This window comes from Perca fluviatilis, chromosome 7 (assembly GCF_010015445.1).
Source record: "Perca fluviatilis chromosome 7, GENO_Pfluv_1.0, whole genome shotgun sequence".
Lineage (NCBI taxonomy): Eukaryota > Metazoa > Chordata > Actinopteri > Perciformes > Percidae > Perca > Perca fluviatilis.
This window is the reverse complement of record NC_053118.1, coordinates 31,942,996-31,960,167: the sequence shown is the minus strand read 5'-3', so window position 1 is coordinate 31,960,167 and position 17,172 is coordinate 31,942,996. Positions and strand designations below refer to the sequence as shown.

The window sequence follows — 17,172 nt, the reverse complement described above, 5'->3', positions numbered from 1 at the left end:
TTGAAAAAGTAAAAACATTTTGAGCTGATGGGGGTGCTTAAGGAAAAGTCAGGGGATCACCAAAGCCGGTAAGATTCATACTCAGGGGACCATGAATGTCTGCACAAGATTTCAATGCAATCCATCCAATGGTTGGTGAGATATTTCCGTCTGGACTAAAATGTTGGACCGACATCCATCGAGACTAAAAAACATGAAAGGAAGACATGTTTTTTACTGTATTGTGCAGTTTTATTTCCCTGTAATTCCAAAATGTTTGCCATCTCTGGAAGCTTTGAGACCTCCATAACAAGTGTAATGCATAATTATGCATAATGATAGAAGTTAAAAGCAACAGTCATGTCTTCATTTATATCTCTTCTTAAAACATACTTTCATCAGCCAGGGTATCCCAGTTAATTTAATTCATTTATTTGATTTTACTCGAGTTGTCTTTTTGTTTCTTTTATGTTAATGTAGTTGAATTTAGTCCAATTTGCTCTTACTTACCATTTGCTATTTTTTTTTTTTTGTATTATTCAAATTTATAATTTTATGCCATGAAACATTTCAAGTGATCACAAAGTTGCAACATCTTTGGCTGAGCAAAGTATGAAAACAACTGTTGCATGAAAACAATTTTAGGAAAGTCCCATACAAGGAAGTCCAATCAGAAAACTACTTCTGAACTCGGAGCCACTTTAACATTTGTGTGTGAATCCCGCCACCTGCCGGACATCAGAAGAACTACAGTTTCAATTCCAGGAAGTAAAACACAGCAGACGAATCGAACCGCAGCAAGATTTTTATTCAAAAAGCATATATTCAGAAATTAAAGATGCATATTCCTTACATGAGTAAATAATGTTCAAATACACAAAGTGGGAAAACAATGTGCTTTAATAGCTGCAATGTCTTTATGCACATCGCGTGCATACATGAAAATGTCTTTAGGGATGTGGTTTCCATGGTGTGTTAACGACACACATCTCCCTCCCAATCTAGGGAGAGTCCAGATTCTCTTTTTATTTTTTATTTTTTTTTATGGGTCACATCCGTCGTTTAAAAGTTTCAAGAGCATGAACTTATCACTGCTTAAAATGGAAGACAGTTCCCTGCAGGGTCTCTCGCCACCGGCACGTCTCAATGAATTCACGATTGATGAAAAGAAAGAAAAAAAAAAAAAAAAAAAAAACTTTCACTGCTGAAGAAGCATTTACTCCATTAACACAACACGAGATTTATTTTCTACATGTCCGTTTATTCTCATACCCTCCTGCAGAACTCCCAATGTATCTGCTCTTAAACTTCAGAGGAGCCCGTTTTAAATATCGGCCGAGGTTAGTAGCCGACTGGCAGGGGTTGTACTGGGGTAAAAAGGGCATTTGAACGGTGGGGGGAGGGGTATCTGAAGAAGTTAAGACAGTAAAGACGAAAAGTGGGAATTGTGATACTTCTGTAGAGTGGTACCTGCTGGCAGAAGGAAGAGGGGTGTATGAGAGTAAGAGCAGGGGTAGTGTCTGCCTAGTTGGCTGCTTGGGGCCGTCCCTCTGGGATGAGCGAGGTGAAGAAGGTGCTGATGAAGGACCACGCGGTGGTAAGGAAGCTTGGTTCTGGGAGAGCAGCGGCGGCAGCAGCCTGGGCCGGGTCCTCAGGGCCTCCCCCTCCTTCCTCGCCGCTGTCGTCCTCCTCCATCCCCTCATCCATCAGACGTTCCTGGGACACAGACGGGAGGAGACATTCGTGGTTAGAGAGACAGAGAATAGTGAAGATGTAGTGCCATATTCAGACATGCAAGCTGATCAACGGTCAATGACCATAGTGTTTCGGCTTGCAGCGGTAAATCTTCCAAATTGGATTTGACTCAAATCTGGTGGAAACTTCGGCCATGTGCAAAAGAACAACTAATTAGTTTTTGGGCTTTTCTGCCTTTATTTGACAGGACAGCGAGGTGAGAAAGGAGAGAGAGAGGGGGAGAAGACATGCAGGAAATCGTCACAGGTCGGATTCGAACCCTGGACCTCTGCGTCGAGGCATAAACCTCTCAGTATATATGCGCCTGCTCTACCCACTGAGCCAACCCAACCACAATAATTTGTTTTTTAAGCAGATCTGCATTAAATTATCTTTTCCACAATTTGATTGCAGGGTATTGTCTCTATGCAGACACATGTCTGTCTGGTCATTTGTCAATCTTAGAAATCTTACTTATAACAACAAATATCATATTTAACTGCTGCCAAGAGCCATATGTTAGACAGACAGGTAAGAGCGGTTGCATGGTTCTTGCAGAACTTAAGACAAAATAGCAATAAAGTTGAGAGACACTCTCCAACTCACCATTTCCTGTATGTCTTGGTGTCTCTCTGCTTCCTCCTGAGGAGGCCTGGCCCTTTCTCCTCCTCCTCGGGGGTTCTGCTGCTCCGGCCTGAAGGGAAACCAACCGGCCTGGTGCCTGGGGGAAAAACACAAACCTATCTTTTAAAATCCATACATGCATAGAAGAAAATCACATTGAAAGATTGGTCATCAAAAACTGAATACAAATTAAAGCAAATGTATGAAATGTAAAAGTATGCATATTATGTCAAACAGAATTGACTCACAGGTAGACCAGCAGCATGGCGCCGACCACCATGACGAAGCGGCTAAAAGAGGAGTAGAAGTAAACGATGCTGAGCAGGACGCCGGCGCGAGACACCGTGTACAACCAGTCCAGCCAATCGCGGTTCAGCTCGTCGTCGTTCATCACTGCCCCGCCCTGCGCGTTCATCTGGATGTTGGGGTTGGCCGGCTGGTTCTCAGGTAAAGGGTTGGCAGCTGGGTTGGGCCCCAGCGGGGGCTGCACGGCTTCGTTGGGCTGGGCGGGTTGATGGGGCGAGGAGGAGGGAGAGGAGGGAGGGGGGGTGTTGGGAGGCTGAGAGGCAGCTACAGCGGCTTGACTGACGAGGAGGTGAAAAGATTGAGATATTTAGAAGAAAATACAAACACAGAAAATTCCCTCAGTAAGTCTTCAAGTAAGGTAAGGTCCTGACTACTATTAATATTTGTAATACGGTAGAAAGTAGGGATGCACGATATGAGGAAAATATGCTATATGCTATAATGTTGAATATTGAATTGACTATAAAAGGCACCGCTAAAAATAAAGAGTGTCACAGCCTTTGGCGATGTGTTTATTGCGCCAGTTCATATTGCGAGGACGATAAAAAAACAATATATTGTGCAGCCCTAGTGTAAAGTAGAAAAAGATTTAAAAAAAAAAAAAATCAGTGTATAAACAGCCGTGTCCATTTACAGACACATTTCTTTAAACCTACATTGTGTAATTTTTTTAGTCGATTCTTAGCAAAAAAACCTTTGTTCTTTCACAAATATGTGCTCATTCATGTGTAATCACTTCCAACAACTAATCAAAGTATTCTCGTACTCGTAGAATCTGCCAAAGGCAAAGCGACAAGACCAAAGTTAATATTGGAGTGGCTAGAACCGCTGCGTGGAAACGATGGAGAGAGCTAATTTCGGGTTCGGCCGCCGTAGGAGGAAGGGCTAGAAAGTAATATTCAGTTGGTTGTCATATACAACTTCACCGCTAGATGGGAGAGATTCTTACACAATGTAGCTTTAACTTACTATTGCATGTAGTAGTGGCGTGCATACATCTGCTGCCACCACAGCATCTGCATGGGCATGTACATGGGGTGGGGGGGCATGTTGGCAGGGAGGTCGCCTTGTAAAGGGACCTGGACTCCATCTGGCCTGTGGAGGAATTTCATGTTTGTCATTAAATGTGTCAACACTGTGCACAACAGTTTGCACTCTTGATGATCCACACTGGAAATATTCTGAAGGTCCAAAATGACAATAGTGTTGAATCGGCAACTCTCCCACAGTCCGATTATAATGAGCTTTGATAAAAGGTTTGATTTAGGGTTGTTGTTATTGGATCACATTCAGTTATACAGTCAGTTTAGTATTTAAATGTATCTTTTAAGAACCATCCTGTAAAAAAAAAAAAAAAAAAAGACTTGCTTCAGGTGGCATATGTGGAACAAAGGAGATGTCTGTATAAACAATTATTTATGGGTTTCTACAAACAAAAGCCTAGGTTTAGTAGGTTACAGCTGACACACCACCTCTGCCTTTATTTTGAGGTAAACACTGAAACGTCAATGAAAAAGGAGTTCTATATCAGTTATATTGTGGCATCAGAAACTTGCTTACCACTGAGGGACACCAGCGGGGCCCTGGGGGTTGTACTGGGGGAAGCCGCCGCGATACCTCAGGCCATCATAACTTCCTGGGACAGAAGAAGAAGAGGAGGAGGAGGAGGAGGAGGAGGAGGAAGAAGAGGAGGCTGGCTGGCTGTCCTGATTTGGTGCGGTGGCAGAGGAAGCCGAGGCTGCGGCTTGTGAACTCTGGAGTGACGAGATGTGAACACCAATCAAAAGTTGAGCTGAGAAAATGGTTGCATTTTTAATAATCAATACAAGGAAAAACAGAATGTTTTATGAAAGTTGTTCAAATTGAACATGGAGGCAGTTTTAAAGGCAGTGGGACTGCATACAAAGACAACAGTCGGACATAAGTGGAAGCAAGCGAATGTGGATTTGCTCTAGACGGTGAAGTTTGAGGGGAAGACATGTTTGCGCTGGTTATCCCAGTCACCAATCGGAGCTGTCACACACACACACACACACACACCTTTATGTTGCAACCAGGCTGTTACTTTTTATATACTTTTACGTACCGATTTCACCTCTGAATATATATATATATATATATATATATATATATATATATATATATATATATATATATATATAGATAGATATATATATATATATATATATATATATATATATATATATATATATATATATATATATATATATAGAGATAGATAGATAGATAGATAGATAGATAGATATAACATCTCCTTAGGCATATACATATTCTACATTAATGTTTACAATTACCTTATCCATCTGCAATTACTGTCTTCCACAAATTTATGACCTTACTTCACATTATATTACCTTCCACTCATTCATGTTTTATGTCTTAAGTCTTAGATTGTCATTTTTTTTTTACTTGTGATTTTCTTACTATACAAACGTTAGTATGTTGGAGGGAGCCTGAGACATTCATTAGCAACGACTGCCTCTTTAACGGTTGTACATTTGACAATGAATAACTTACAGCTGAATAGGAATGAACCGATCCAACTTTGTCTCTCTCAAGTGAAAATTCCCTTAAGGTTTAATCTCAACACACCTCTTCAACAGCATCCTGAGTCAACAGTATGTCATCTCAGTCAGGAGTAAATCAAACAAGAGGAAGTCAACATGGTTCACCAGCTCTCATAAATGTTTGACTAAGGATACATTTACCTGTAACGAGCATGGATCTCCAAACAACAAAGCTGTCGCACACACACATTGTTTGAGCCCTACAGGAGGAGGTGGAGAGAGAGAGAGTGTGTGTGTGTGTGTGTGTGTGTGTGTGTGTGTGTGTGTGTGTGTGTGTGTGTGTGTGTGTGTGTGTGTGTGTGTGTGTCTACTCACGCTGGGGTCAGAAGCAGAAGAGTTAGCTGTGGAAGGGCTCCGAGGCATGGGCGAGGCTGGGGGGCTGTGAGAGGTACACACTAAATGCATCATGTGGTATTCATCTTGCTGTGGGTCGCCAAGGTCAGGGCACGAGCCGAAGATGTGGGAGGCAGAGGGCACAGAGGAGGAGGAGGTGAAGGCAGCAACAGAACAGACAGAAGCAAAAAAAGGAAAGAGAGAGAGAGAGAGAGAGAGAGAGAGAGAGAGAGAGAGAGAGAGAGAGAGAGAGAGAGAGAGAGAGAGAGAGTATTACGTGTGGAAATGGCCCAGGTACAGACACAATACTCACTATTTGTTGGTAAAACACATCAGATCAGCTATTGTTTCCCAGCCTGTTTCAGTTCCCCCACAACATGCGCACACGCACACACAGACTGTCTGCAAGGTTCTCTGCAGCTCTTACCTTTCTAAGCACATCTCTGAGCTGTAGGTGGTCTTGAAGGAGCCTTCCTGAGTACACCAGCCGCTGGTCTTTGGACAGCTGCAACCAAAAAAAAAACATTGTATGGTGACAGTGTGAAGCAGTGTAAATGTGTGTTCTTTTATTTGTTGGAACAGCAACAGGCAACTGCATTTAGGTCACTGGCTGGCGCATCTATCTCAGCCACCTAACAATCTTATCTTTACAGTGTAACCAGATAAGGGTGTCTTTGCCTCATAGGAAAACGGGCCCGAGAGCAAACCTGTGCCTCAGAGCTGAAACCTGAAATATCAACAAATGTATCAAGTGTTTCCAAGGCCAAGAATAACCCGGATGACAAGTCCTTAAAAAGGGCTCTGGAAAAAAAAAAAAAAAAAGGAAAATTCCATTAAAAACCAGGACAAACCCCCATGTGCCGATGAAGATCATGTGTTATGATCACAAGCATCCGAACAGCTACAAAATGGACCTTGTTGTGAGACTTTTCTCAACTGCCGTTTCGAAGGCCAAGAATGAACACTCTCCGCTACTTCTGTCTCGATCAGCCCACTGGATTCCTGCACACTGACGCAGAGCAGAAACATCAGACTTTCGCATACACATTTTTTGTCCGCTCTGATTTGGTTTCGGTTCCAGCTGTTAGAGCGCAAAGACCTAGATGTTGTGTGGAACGTTATGACATGAGATGTCAAATCCTTAATGTGTATAAAAGTGATTAGGCACCTTTAGATTAGATTAGATTAGATTGCTGGGCTAGATTAGATATCAAATCTTCCTAAAAGCATACCCAGTGACTATTCTCTGTGCTTCCTGAAGCTTTGTGCTGCATTTCATTTTATAAAAAGGACACCCGCCAATGATAGAAAACTGACAACTGAAGCAGAAAAAAAAAGAACAGAAACTCAAAAAGGTTACCACCTCATTCTCACATATCCCACAAATCAATTGTTGTATTTATGTGTGCTGCGCTTTCTCTTTTACAATTGTGTCTTCTTTCTCCTTTTGCAGCGTGATCTCGGACTTTTTACAAACGCAGACTTAAAAGCACAAACCTTCACTGACATTTTAACACTTGTTGCTATGGTTACACAGCTTTGCTCTTAATATCTCTGGTCTGATTTTGATCACGACAAAATTAAGACATGTTGCTGCAATGCTGAATTCTTGAATGCGGTCCTTCAGTTTGAAATTCGAGGTGTAGAAACGACAGTGTTCCTAACACGTAACTGCTCAACTCATCCATGAAAATCCAGCAGTCACGTTGTTAAATACTAACCCGAAAGAGGTTATTTTCACCCTTTGTGTGAGCTGGAGGCGGGTGTTTTATTGTGCACCCAACGCACCTGTTACCAGACTCAACAAAGCCCTTACAGGGGATAAAGACGGGAGCATTGTATTTAGGATGGGGGGGGTTTGGAACGTCTACAGCATACGTGACAGAGCAGAGAAGTGGATTGTGCTGCAGGACTGGTTTAAAAAGGCTTTTTTTTTTTCTCTCTCCAATAATATAAAATCCCAAAACAGTTGGAATATTTTAGAAGTGACAGGAATTCAGACATAGGCTGAGTCTAGAGGTGAAACAATTAATTGATTTGTCGCTCGGCAGAAAAGGAATCACCCACTCACATTTTCAAGGAAATAACAGGACAAATATTTGTTTGTTTCGGCTTCTCAAATGTGAGAATCGGATGCTTCGAGTGAATATATTTGGGTTTTGGACTATTAGACAAACAAGCCATTTGAAGCACTTTGGCTCTAGGAAATTGTGTTGCAAACATTTTACTGTTTTGCAGACCGAGTGGTTAATCGATAGGGTTGGGTACCGAAACCCTACGCAACCGGTAGGAATCGGACTGGAGTAGAACGCAAATTTCGGTTCCTCATTTCGGTTCCACTTTTAATGTGTCGACTGAAATATTTTCCCTTGGTCGCTCCAAAACGGATGTAGAAATATCACACTTTCTCTTTCTTATTATATATTGAAGTACTTTAAAAAGTTAATATATTGTTAAATTTAAATAATTTTCAATACAAAAAAAAAAATATAAAAAGAGCCTTTCTTTGATGCCATTTTTAAGTTTTTGAAGAATCTGTATCGTTTTAAAAAGTACCGGTTCGGCATCGGAATCCGAAAAATCCGAAAGACCCTATTAATCAATGAATTGAGAAACTAAATCGCAAATGAATTGATCATAAAAATAATTAATTATTATTTAGAGCCCAATATTTGTCTTTTGGTACAACTGAGTCAAAGGCCAAAATGCTTCTAGTTTTGTGTCCACCTAAACATCATGGCATTCAAGGAACCCCCCTCCTGGTCCATGAGTCAGTTTAAACTCTTTCAAGTGTTTTTTTTATTAGAGCCAGAACAAAGGCAACGAATTAAACCATGGAAGATGAGAGCTACTTACCGGCTTGCTGGGGTACACATTGGAGATGTGACTCTTCAGCCTCTCTACAGTCCAGTTGAGGAAGCAGTTAATGGTCTGGTCTTCATACTTCTGGTTGGGGGCCTTAATGACCAGGGTTACAGGACTCTCAACTGCCCAGGAGTCCATGGCTCATATTACTAGCAGGGTGGGCTCTGAAGAACCTGAGCTCAGGAGAGCTTAGCGTCACAACTCAGGACTGACCTGAGGAGAAAGTTACCTCAAATCCTCTCCATTCTGGACTCAGTAAAAACACACCTCAAACTCTCCCTGCTGTTCCCCTTTTACAACATGTGCCTCGTTTGTGGGGAAAGTTGGTGCTTTCCGACGATATTGATGGGAATTCTTGTGTGGTGATAGTTCTAGGATTTCTGGTGGGAAAAAAAAAGATGAAGAGTCTGAGTCTCTTTGCTGTGAAGGAAGTTTTCCATACACTGTAGAGGGCAGGCTGGCAGGCTTCTTATAATTATAACAGAATAAAATCATCATTAAATCATATTTTATCTTGCTGTACAGCTTACCATTTCAGATACAACCATTCACGTAAAATGTATTTTTTCTTTTGTTTAATGTTCTGTCAGTTTTTATACCCTGGTCCTGATAGTAACTATATCTCACTTGAGCCGTATTTGTTATAGTTGAAATGATGAACAAGCATTCAGTCAGCTGCCAGTCACTTCAGAGGCTATAGTTTGTGGTGCTGTTTAATTGTACCGCATTATATGGATATGTTTCTAATATTTTGTCAATTTATATTAATAATACTAAATATTAGATTTATGATATTAGATTTTTTTCAGTATAACATATTACACTCCAACAGCACCACGAACCATAGCGTCCAAAAATGACCATAGAGTTGAACCAATAAACTGATTCTAACCTTAATGAAGGTAGGGCTTTTAGACTGTATTAGTTTGATCTACATGTAGCCTACCTAATAAACTGGAAACTGAGTGTTAACTTGTAAAAAGAAGTTAATTCTTTATTAGTCCCACAGCGGGGACATTTGCAAACTGAAGTGAAACCATACTGCCAGTAAAACACCGTTCCAGTTATACAGGTTTTAGGATGACACCTTCTGTACATAACCTTACTTGTCAGTAGTAGTTAATGTGCCTATAATATTGCATTTGGCAAATTAAAAGCGCCACCAGAAGTCTTGTGTTCTATTATACAAATCGTAGGATACCCATAGATTTACACCCTGACAGATAACCCGGTGTGGTGATGGCGCAGTGGATATAGCCAAATGCCTTTGGTGTGGGGAAACCCGGGTTCGATTCCCACTGCGATACATCAACCAGCGTGTCCCCCTAGTTACTCCAGAGGCGTGCGACCTCTGACATATATAGCTAGCAATTGTAAGTCGCTTTGGACATGACACGTAATCTAAATAGTTTAGCTGACAAGCAGTACATTGAGGTTATGTAGTTTAGCTCATGATGTACTTCTGTATTGTGTATGCAAAAACACTCAAGCACGAAAACCGAAACAATGCTGCTAAGGTGGGGGGGGTCACGAGTTTCAGGTCAGACTTCCTGACACCTGCCATGTTGCGTCATCTTTACAGTAACGTTAAACTGTCAAAACAACTAACGTTAGCCTAACTAAGTGTAAATCACCGAGTCAAGCTAAACCAGGGCATTCATAGCTAGCTAGCCAAGTACGCCATTAACCAGTACAGCCCTCATGTTCACAAACCAACGGTTAGCTAGCTACACTTGTGAAACCAGCTTTAGGTAATTTCGAGCGGCTCGGTTTATATTTTTATTTTTACCCTTCATGAAACCAGGGTAACAAGGTTAGCTCGTTGGCTAACGTTAGCTTCGCTGTTGCTTGCTCGAAAACTCGGTTGGGACTTGCGAACCGTTAACCGCGGTGACAACAAATTTAAGGCACAGTTAACTTAACGAATTGAAGCAAGCCATCGCTATCAGAAGAGCTTTCTTCTCATACCTGTTTACTCTTGTGGTACCGTCGTCTACTCTCTCCTTCCCAGCTCGCCTGCCTGCCTGCTCGCCTTGTTGTTGTAATCGTGTGTGAGAGAGAGAGACCGGAAGCCACGTCAGCCTTCTCCTCACAACAGCTGATGAAAAGAACAAAAAAAAAATGTATCAGCAATATGATCAGCAGCCAGAAAGAGAATTCTAGTCCCAGTACGTTAGTCTTTATTTAAACGGCGAGCCTCGGAGACACAGTGCTATAATATGTAATCGATAATGTGCAATTGTTGTAGTAACACTAACATTACCCGAAGCTGTTAATGTTTAACTTTAACGTCGCGAAATGGAACGAACACAGGTGTTGCACCAATTTCTGTGACCCGAGTAGGAGTTTTTTTAAGCTGTTGCCAGTTCAAGCCTTTTTGTCATACATTTTTCCCACACATACTGTATTTTATTGACAAACTGTATTACTGTTAGTGTTAGCCAAAATGGTGCCTCCACAGTATTTAGATGGAGTCACAAAAATCTCGGCTATAAAAAAAAAAGAAGTGTGGCTATCCATAGATATGAGGCTATATTTAGAGTCCCCAATGTTTTACATAGGTCTATGATGTTACATTTCTCTGTATACAGTTTTCAACATTCATTACCCATTCTGTATCTGTAGGGTCATAGTTTCTTTCTTTACAGTTATCAAAATCTTTGACTATTTCTGTAAGGTCACACTTTTTAATTACAGTTATCAAAATGTGTGATTCTGTCTGTATCTTAGGGTCATAAATGTTTGTAGGCTATACACTTTTGTATTTATAGCATCACAAACTTTTCTTTAGTTATCAAAAATTCAGACCCTCACTCCCAATACTAAAGAAATGGGAGCCAGAGTTGAGCCCGGAGGGGAACGTAATTAATTGGGAGACAGTTTGGGACATTTCCCGCTGTTCCAAGAACCCAAATCACTAGCAGATCCACTTCAACATATGCCACAGGACATATTGGACTCCTCAGAAGAGATACGTCTCTAAAGCCATTCCTACTCCCTATTGCACGTTCTGTCAACCTGAACAAACTGGAACTTTCCTGCACATGGTCTGGGAGTGTGAACAGGTGCAGGAGTTCTGGAATAAAACAACATCAATAATATCTGATGTGATAGGATGTCGAATTCCTCCTGACCTGATTGTTTTGTTACTTAATGACGACTCTAAATTACACCTGCTTGGAAGACAGAAGAAAAGTTGGCTAGCCGGATCAACTGCGACCAAGAAAACGATAGCTCAACGCTGGCTCCCCCCCCCCCCACTCACTTTGTATAAAACAGTGGTTGGTGTATTTTCTGGACATAGTTCTGCTTGAGCTCTCTACAGCAAGGATTAACAAAGCCAAGTCATCTACTATAGACCTATAGAAAAACGCAGTAGCACAGGTATCAGTCCTAATGACCTCTGCATCACCAGAAGTAGAGGAGGGCGACTAGGCAAGGTGGGATCTTTGTTTTTTATTCTTTCCTCGAGACCGCAGAGGGTGGGGGGTGGGAGAGGGTTGTTGTTCTTCTTCATTGTGTTTGCCTCTTCTGTATGTTTAAAAATATAAAAACAATAAAAAATTGAGACCCTCTCTATACCTATCGGGTCACAATGCTGTCTTATAGTTATCAAAATGTGTGACCCTTTTAGTATCTGTATAATCACGCTCTTGTTACAGTTATCAACATTTGCTACACTTTCTAAACACTGTTGGAGCCACCTTTTTTGTAACAGCTATGAACATCCAGCATGTGATTGAGAATGATAGAAATGTATGTAGAGGCAATGTAGCTGACAGTCGAATCAGGGTGGGCGGGTCAAAGGATTGCATGCAACACAGCAACAAAGCAAAATAGGACAGCAAGGAATCCTTGCAAAGCCATCTGTTGATTTCTTTTTATTATTATGTTTAGTTTTTAAAATGTCAGGTATAATGTTTTCTCAGTCCAAAAAACTGCAGTATAGGAAAGAAAAGCATGAGCATTTTTCACAAACTTTTATTTAAGTAGAATTGTTTCGATAGGCATGCTTCACTGTACACAGGTGTTTGTGAGTGATTCGTTTTTTCCAGGGTGAAACTGGTCACCTTCCAGCCACATGTTCAGTTCTCTGGTTGTCTGAAGTTAAACATTTTTGATGCGGATTACAGTTTCAGTTTGCGGAGTACCTCCTTGGTCAACTGTTTACTGTACCGGTTGATCTTCCAGTGCCCAGGCATCCATCCCAGCAGAAAGCGATGAAAATCTGTCCAGGCAAATGCAAACATCTCCCTCCACTCTTTCTCCAGGGCAGCAAAGTCCACATCTTTTTTCACAGATTGATTTAATTCTGTGAAATAGTAGTCCAGCAGGCCTGGCACCCTCTTTTCACACTCCCTCTCCTCCATGCAGCTTCCTAAAAAATACACAACATCTTTCATCCCACAGCCCCCTCCAACATACTGGAAGTCTACAGCTGCCACATCCCGTCCACTCTGGGAAAAACAGAAGTTGGCTAACTTGGCGTCTCCGTGAACGACGGTCTTAAAGCGACATTCGCTGAGTATCTTGTCAATGTCACCAGCCGCCACTTTGAGCTCGGCGTGGTCCATGGCCTCCAGCTCGTCTGGCCGGGTCTCCAGGTGCCAGTAGGTGCCGACAGGCCACAGGCCCTCTGGTGCCACACCCAGGAAGAGAGCGTGGAAGTGGGCAAGCCAGCTGAGGCAAGCCTTTATTTCTCGGTCCTTCACGCTGGTCCTACAAAAGAAAAACAATCAACATTATTCATTCAGCATGTCTTTTATTTATACTGTACTGTACGTCTCACTCTTCTCCATGCCTTGAAAGACCTGGAAAACATGTCTCAAAATTTATGTTGAAAAGAAAAGGTCAGCAGAGTGCTAACGCAGAGCCACACCTACACATAGGGCTGGGCGATATGGATAAAATTAAATATCACAATATTTTTTACCAAATACCTCGATATCGATACCGCGACAATATTGTAGTATTGACTATTGGTGCTTTCACAAAATATTTCCACAATGAGATTTTTGATAAATAATCATCAGTAATGTGGATATAATGACTAAGTGGGTAAATGCAAATAATAGTAAAAGTAACAGTTACAACAGTCTGGTAAGTTCAGAAAATGACATCACTTTACTGTAATGCAGCCTTTAAACCCAGGAAAAGACACTTATGCCATATCACGATATTACGATATCCAAAATCTAAGACGAAATCTAGTCTCATATCACAATATCGATATAATATTGATATATTGCCCAGCTCTACGTACACATTCAGTTTCCAACTGTTTTTTATTTTGGTTCTGTACTCCAGCACATTGAATTTGAAATGTAAAAATTGCTATAAGGTTGAACTGCTGATTTTCAGATCTTATTTTTTTTTTAGGGTACTTGCATCCACATTTAATGAGCCATGAAGAAATGTTTCCTCATTTAAAACATGAGACCAAAGCTTAAAACCACTTTGATTCCTACGCATGGCTATAGTTACCCTGGACACTGAGAACATGCCCTTTGGTACTGAAGAAGAGATTACATTCAGTAATTAGCTATTTGACACAGCCTATGGCAATTACGCACACATAACACTTAGTGGGTTTTGAAGGCTGATCGGGATAATTTTTAAAGTGTACTGTTTTTAAAGGTCCCATGGCATGAAAATTTCACTTTATGAGGTTTTTTAACATTAATATGCGTTCCCCCAGCCTGCCTATGGTCCCCCAGTGGCTAGAAATGGTGATAGGTGTAAACCGAGCCCTGGGTATCCTGCTCTGCCTTTGAGAAAATGAAAGCTCAGATGGGCCGATCTGGAATCTTCTCCTTATGAGGTCATAAGGAGCAAGGTTACCTCCCCTTTCTCTGCTTTGCCCGCCCAGAGAATTTGGCCGGCCCATGAGAGAGAGACATCATGGCTTTCAAACGAGCAAAGTGGCAGTTGGTCAAAGCCACACCCCCACCCTCCACCTTGCCCCCCCCTCTCTCCTCCTCAATAGCTACAGACACAGAAATGGCACATACTAAGGAAAGCTCATTGTGGGACTGTCTCTAATGACTGTAATTCTGCACCAAAGCTGAATTTTGGGAAAGAGACTTCAGATACAGCATTAGGGGACCACTAAGGTCTATATAAAAGAGACTTCAGATACAGCATTAGGGGACCACTAAGGTCTATATAAAAGAGACTACAGATACAGTATTAGGGGACCACTAAGGTCTATATAAAAGCATCCAAAAAGCACCATGTCATGGGACCTTTAAGCAAAAATGTAAATAATATAAAGAGATTTTGTATTTCGCCACTAGAGTCGTATCCTGGCAGTGTGAAGAAACTTCAAATAGTTTTTAGACCATTATGTTAGAGAATGATATTTACAGAAAATATAACTAAACACATTAGTAAAAGAATACAATAATGATGAGATGAAAATATTTATGAAAATATCTGAATATATGAAATTTTCCAAGCAAAAATCCAAAAAGCGGGTGGGGATAAATTGGGAGAATTTGGACCCATGACCTTAATCTCGGCCTTGCTGTTCGCCCAATTTGGATGCGATGCAGACACAAATCTTTACAAAAATGTTCAGCACCTACTAAATGTTAAACTACATCAGTTTAATGGAAATTTTGAATTTGCCCACTCATTTGACGCCCTGCTTGCCGAACTACAGACTGTCCATTACATACAACATTTTCTGTGGTCATACCTCCTCTGATCATAACCAGCCACATCCAGATCCTCCAGCACGATCAGCATCTCGTCTCCATAGGAACAGGCGGCCAGACAGGCGGGGGTCCGGCAGCTCTGATTGGTGGAATAGTTCTGGTACCAGTGTGTCTCCACCTGGTAGGATCTCACTTTACGTGTGTGGGAGCGATCTGTGTTCCAGCCTCCGGGATGCTCGGCCTCCTCTGGAAACTTGACATGTTTGACGACCACTGATGGCCGCTCAGAGCCCTCCAGGTGCAGCCTAACTATCTCCCCATAACCACTCCACAGTGTCTGGATCTTTGCACCAACACGCAGGGACGAAGCACCGCACGCCTGAAGGATGAGATCCTGGTGCTCCTGTTTCATTTCCAGTCAGAGCTGAATAGTAAAGAGGGAACACGGTGCGTGTTTAGCATCTTTTTAAGCATTGGAGCAGATAGTGGTGGAATGGAACTACTAATTACTCGAGTACAAATTCAATGTACTTGCACTTCACTTGTGTTATTTCCATTTCATGCAACTTTATACTTCTACTCCACTAAATCTCAGACGTAAATATTGAACTTTTTACTCCACTACATTTGTCTGTCAGCTTTAGATTCAAATTACAACTTTTCATCCCCTTCCTGTCCCGTGAAAATTCTCCTACTTCTTAAGCTAAATAGAGTCTCTAGTAACCTCTTGGATCAGCTGGAAAATGCATGGTCACAAAGCTGCAAACAGGGCTGTTTTTCTGACAACATGAAAAGTTGAGTTTTTAAGAGTAATGTGATTCTCACAGGACAGCGACGCTACAAACATAATGATGATCTTATAGAATATGATGCATCGCTATAGATTAAACTAACCAACAATAAAGGCAGCAGCAGTGGCAATAGAAACTGTCCTGTCCTGTTAGTAGTGTCCTGAGGAGTGTTCGGGGACAGTCAGACACTGTCCTGTACACTGTCCTGTGACTCCATGACTGTCATGGAGTCAGAGGACAGTGTCTTTGCTGCCACTGCTTCTCAGTAAAGGAGTTAGCACAACCTTAAACATCTACCACAGTAAAATGCAACATACATATTAATCCAGAAACATCATAGTAAAACTCTGACAGGGCACATTTTTCTGCACAATCACTACTTTCAAAATGGACACTTAAAATACAATTTCCTTATACTCACACACTTTTACTTACGTTTTTGAATGCAGGACTTTTACTAGTAGTTAAGTATTTTTTACAGTGTGGTATTGATACTTTTACTTAAGGATCTGAATACTTCTTCCACCACTGGGAGCATATTATTCTCTACACACATCATCTTGTTGGCGTTATTGTTGGTGCTGGTCACTATTTTATAGTGTGTCACTTACCTTACTCACAAATGATGAAGCTTGAGCATCCAGACAACAAAAAAATAGGCTTTATTTCTGCTGTTTCCTTCTCACAAATTCAGTGCAGATGCTACATGAAATGTAATTTAAGCCCAAACGATATAAATACAAATTGAAAGTATGTAACAATAACTGTCTCAAATATGCCAAAACACTACAGAAAGATAAATATGCTAACCCTAACCCTATCAGCTTCATACCAGGAAGTATTCTCCACAGCCGTCTGTATGTCAATGGTCTGTTTGGGTAAAGCCAAAGCCATGGTAAAGCTACAGACATGAAACTAAAGCCAAATTAACACCACTGCCACCTGCTGGACTGGAGTAAATCAACAGATAATTATTAAAAACCTGCATTTCTTATTCAAGAGTGGATTAAGTTTACAACCAACCACAAAACAACAGCAGCCCGATCATTCTGAAGTGATGAGAATCAATCAAGTCTTTTACATTGTAATAGGCTAAGTGGAGAACGTAAATCAGAGAAATGTAGGCTTTAAACAGGAGTGTGGTGAAGGAGCGAAACAACAGCTAGGAAAGTGGACTATTTCATCTCTTTATTGTGACACCCAGAAAAAAAACGCAGATTATTAATCTGGATATAAATATGGATAAGGAGGATGGCGATAAGGCTATTCATCCGAGATGAAGCATTTAAATTC

General features: G+C 41.2%; 2 protein-coding genes across 3 annotated transcripts; both read right to left on the bottom strand.

The window, feature by feature from the left end:
• Positions 1–769: 769 nt before the first annotated feature.
• Positions 770–10,546, bottom strand: herpud2 (HERPUD family member 2). The gene is made up of 9 exons (XM_039805810.1): positions 10,398–10,546; positions 8,421–8,809; positions 5,992–6,069; positions 5,547–5,654; positions 4,204–4,397; positions 3,613–3,738; positions 2,586–2,921; positions 2,320–2,434; positions 770–1,695 (listed from the first exon to the last, which is right to left on the bottom strand). The coding sequence occupies exons 2-9, from the start codon at positions 8,565–8,567 to the stop codon at positions 1,504–1,506; spliced, it is 1,296 nt and encodes a 431-aa protein (XP_039661744.1). The 5' UTR covers positions 8,568–8,809; positions 10,398–10,546; the 3' UTR covers positions 770–1,503.
• Positions 10,547–12,394: 1,848 nt separating this feature from the next.
• Positions 12,395–16,757, bottom strand: pkdc (protein kinase-like domain containing). 2 transcript variants are annotated; one of them, XM_039805808.1, is made up of 3 exons: positions 16,491–16,757; positions 15,130–15,512; positions 12,395–13,148 (listed from the first exon to the last, which is right to left on the bottom strand). In XM_039805808.1, the coding sequence occupies exons 2-3, from the start codon at positions 15,498–15,500 to the stop codon at positions 12,557–12,559; spliced, it is 963 nt and encodes a 320-aa protein (XP_039661742.1). In that variant the 5' UTR covers positions 15,501–15,512; positions 16,491–16,757; the 3' UTR covers positions 12,395–12,556. The 2 variants fall into 2 exon arrangements, with proteins under 2 accessions (XP_039661742.1, XP_039661743.1); XM_039805809.1 differs by having other exon boundaries at positions 16,500–16,757.
• Positions 16,758–17,172: the final 415 nt, after the last annotated feature.

Coding starts and splice junctions, on each gene's coding strand:
- herpud2 (XM_039805810.1), bottom strand. CDS start 8,567: ATGGACTCCTGGGCAGTTGAGAGTCCTGTAACCCTGGTCATTAAGGCC. Junction 5,655..5,991: donor TCAGAGATGTGCTTAGAAAG/GTAAGAGCTGCA, acceptor GGCGACCCACAG/CAAGATGAATACCACATGAT. Junction 3,739..4,203: donor CCCGCTGGTGTCCCTCAGTG/GTAAGCAAGTTT, acceptor ATTCCTCCACAG/GCCAGATGGAGTCCAGGTCC.
- pkdc (XM_039805808.1), bottom strand. CDS start 15,500: ATGAAACAGGAGCACCAGGATCTCATCCTTCAGGCGTGCGGTGCTTCG. Junction 13,149..15,129: donor GCTGGTTATGATCAGAGGAG/GTATGACCACAG, acceptor TTTCTTTTGTAG/GACCAGCGTGAAGGACCGAG.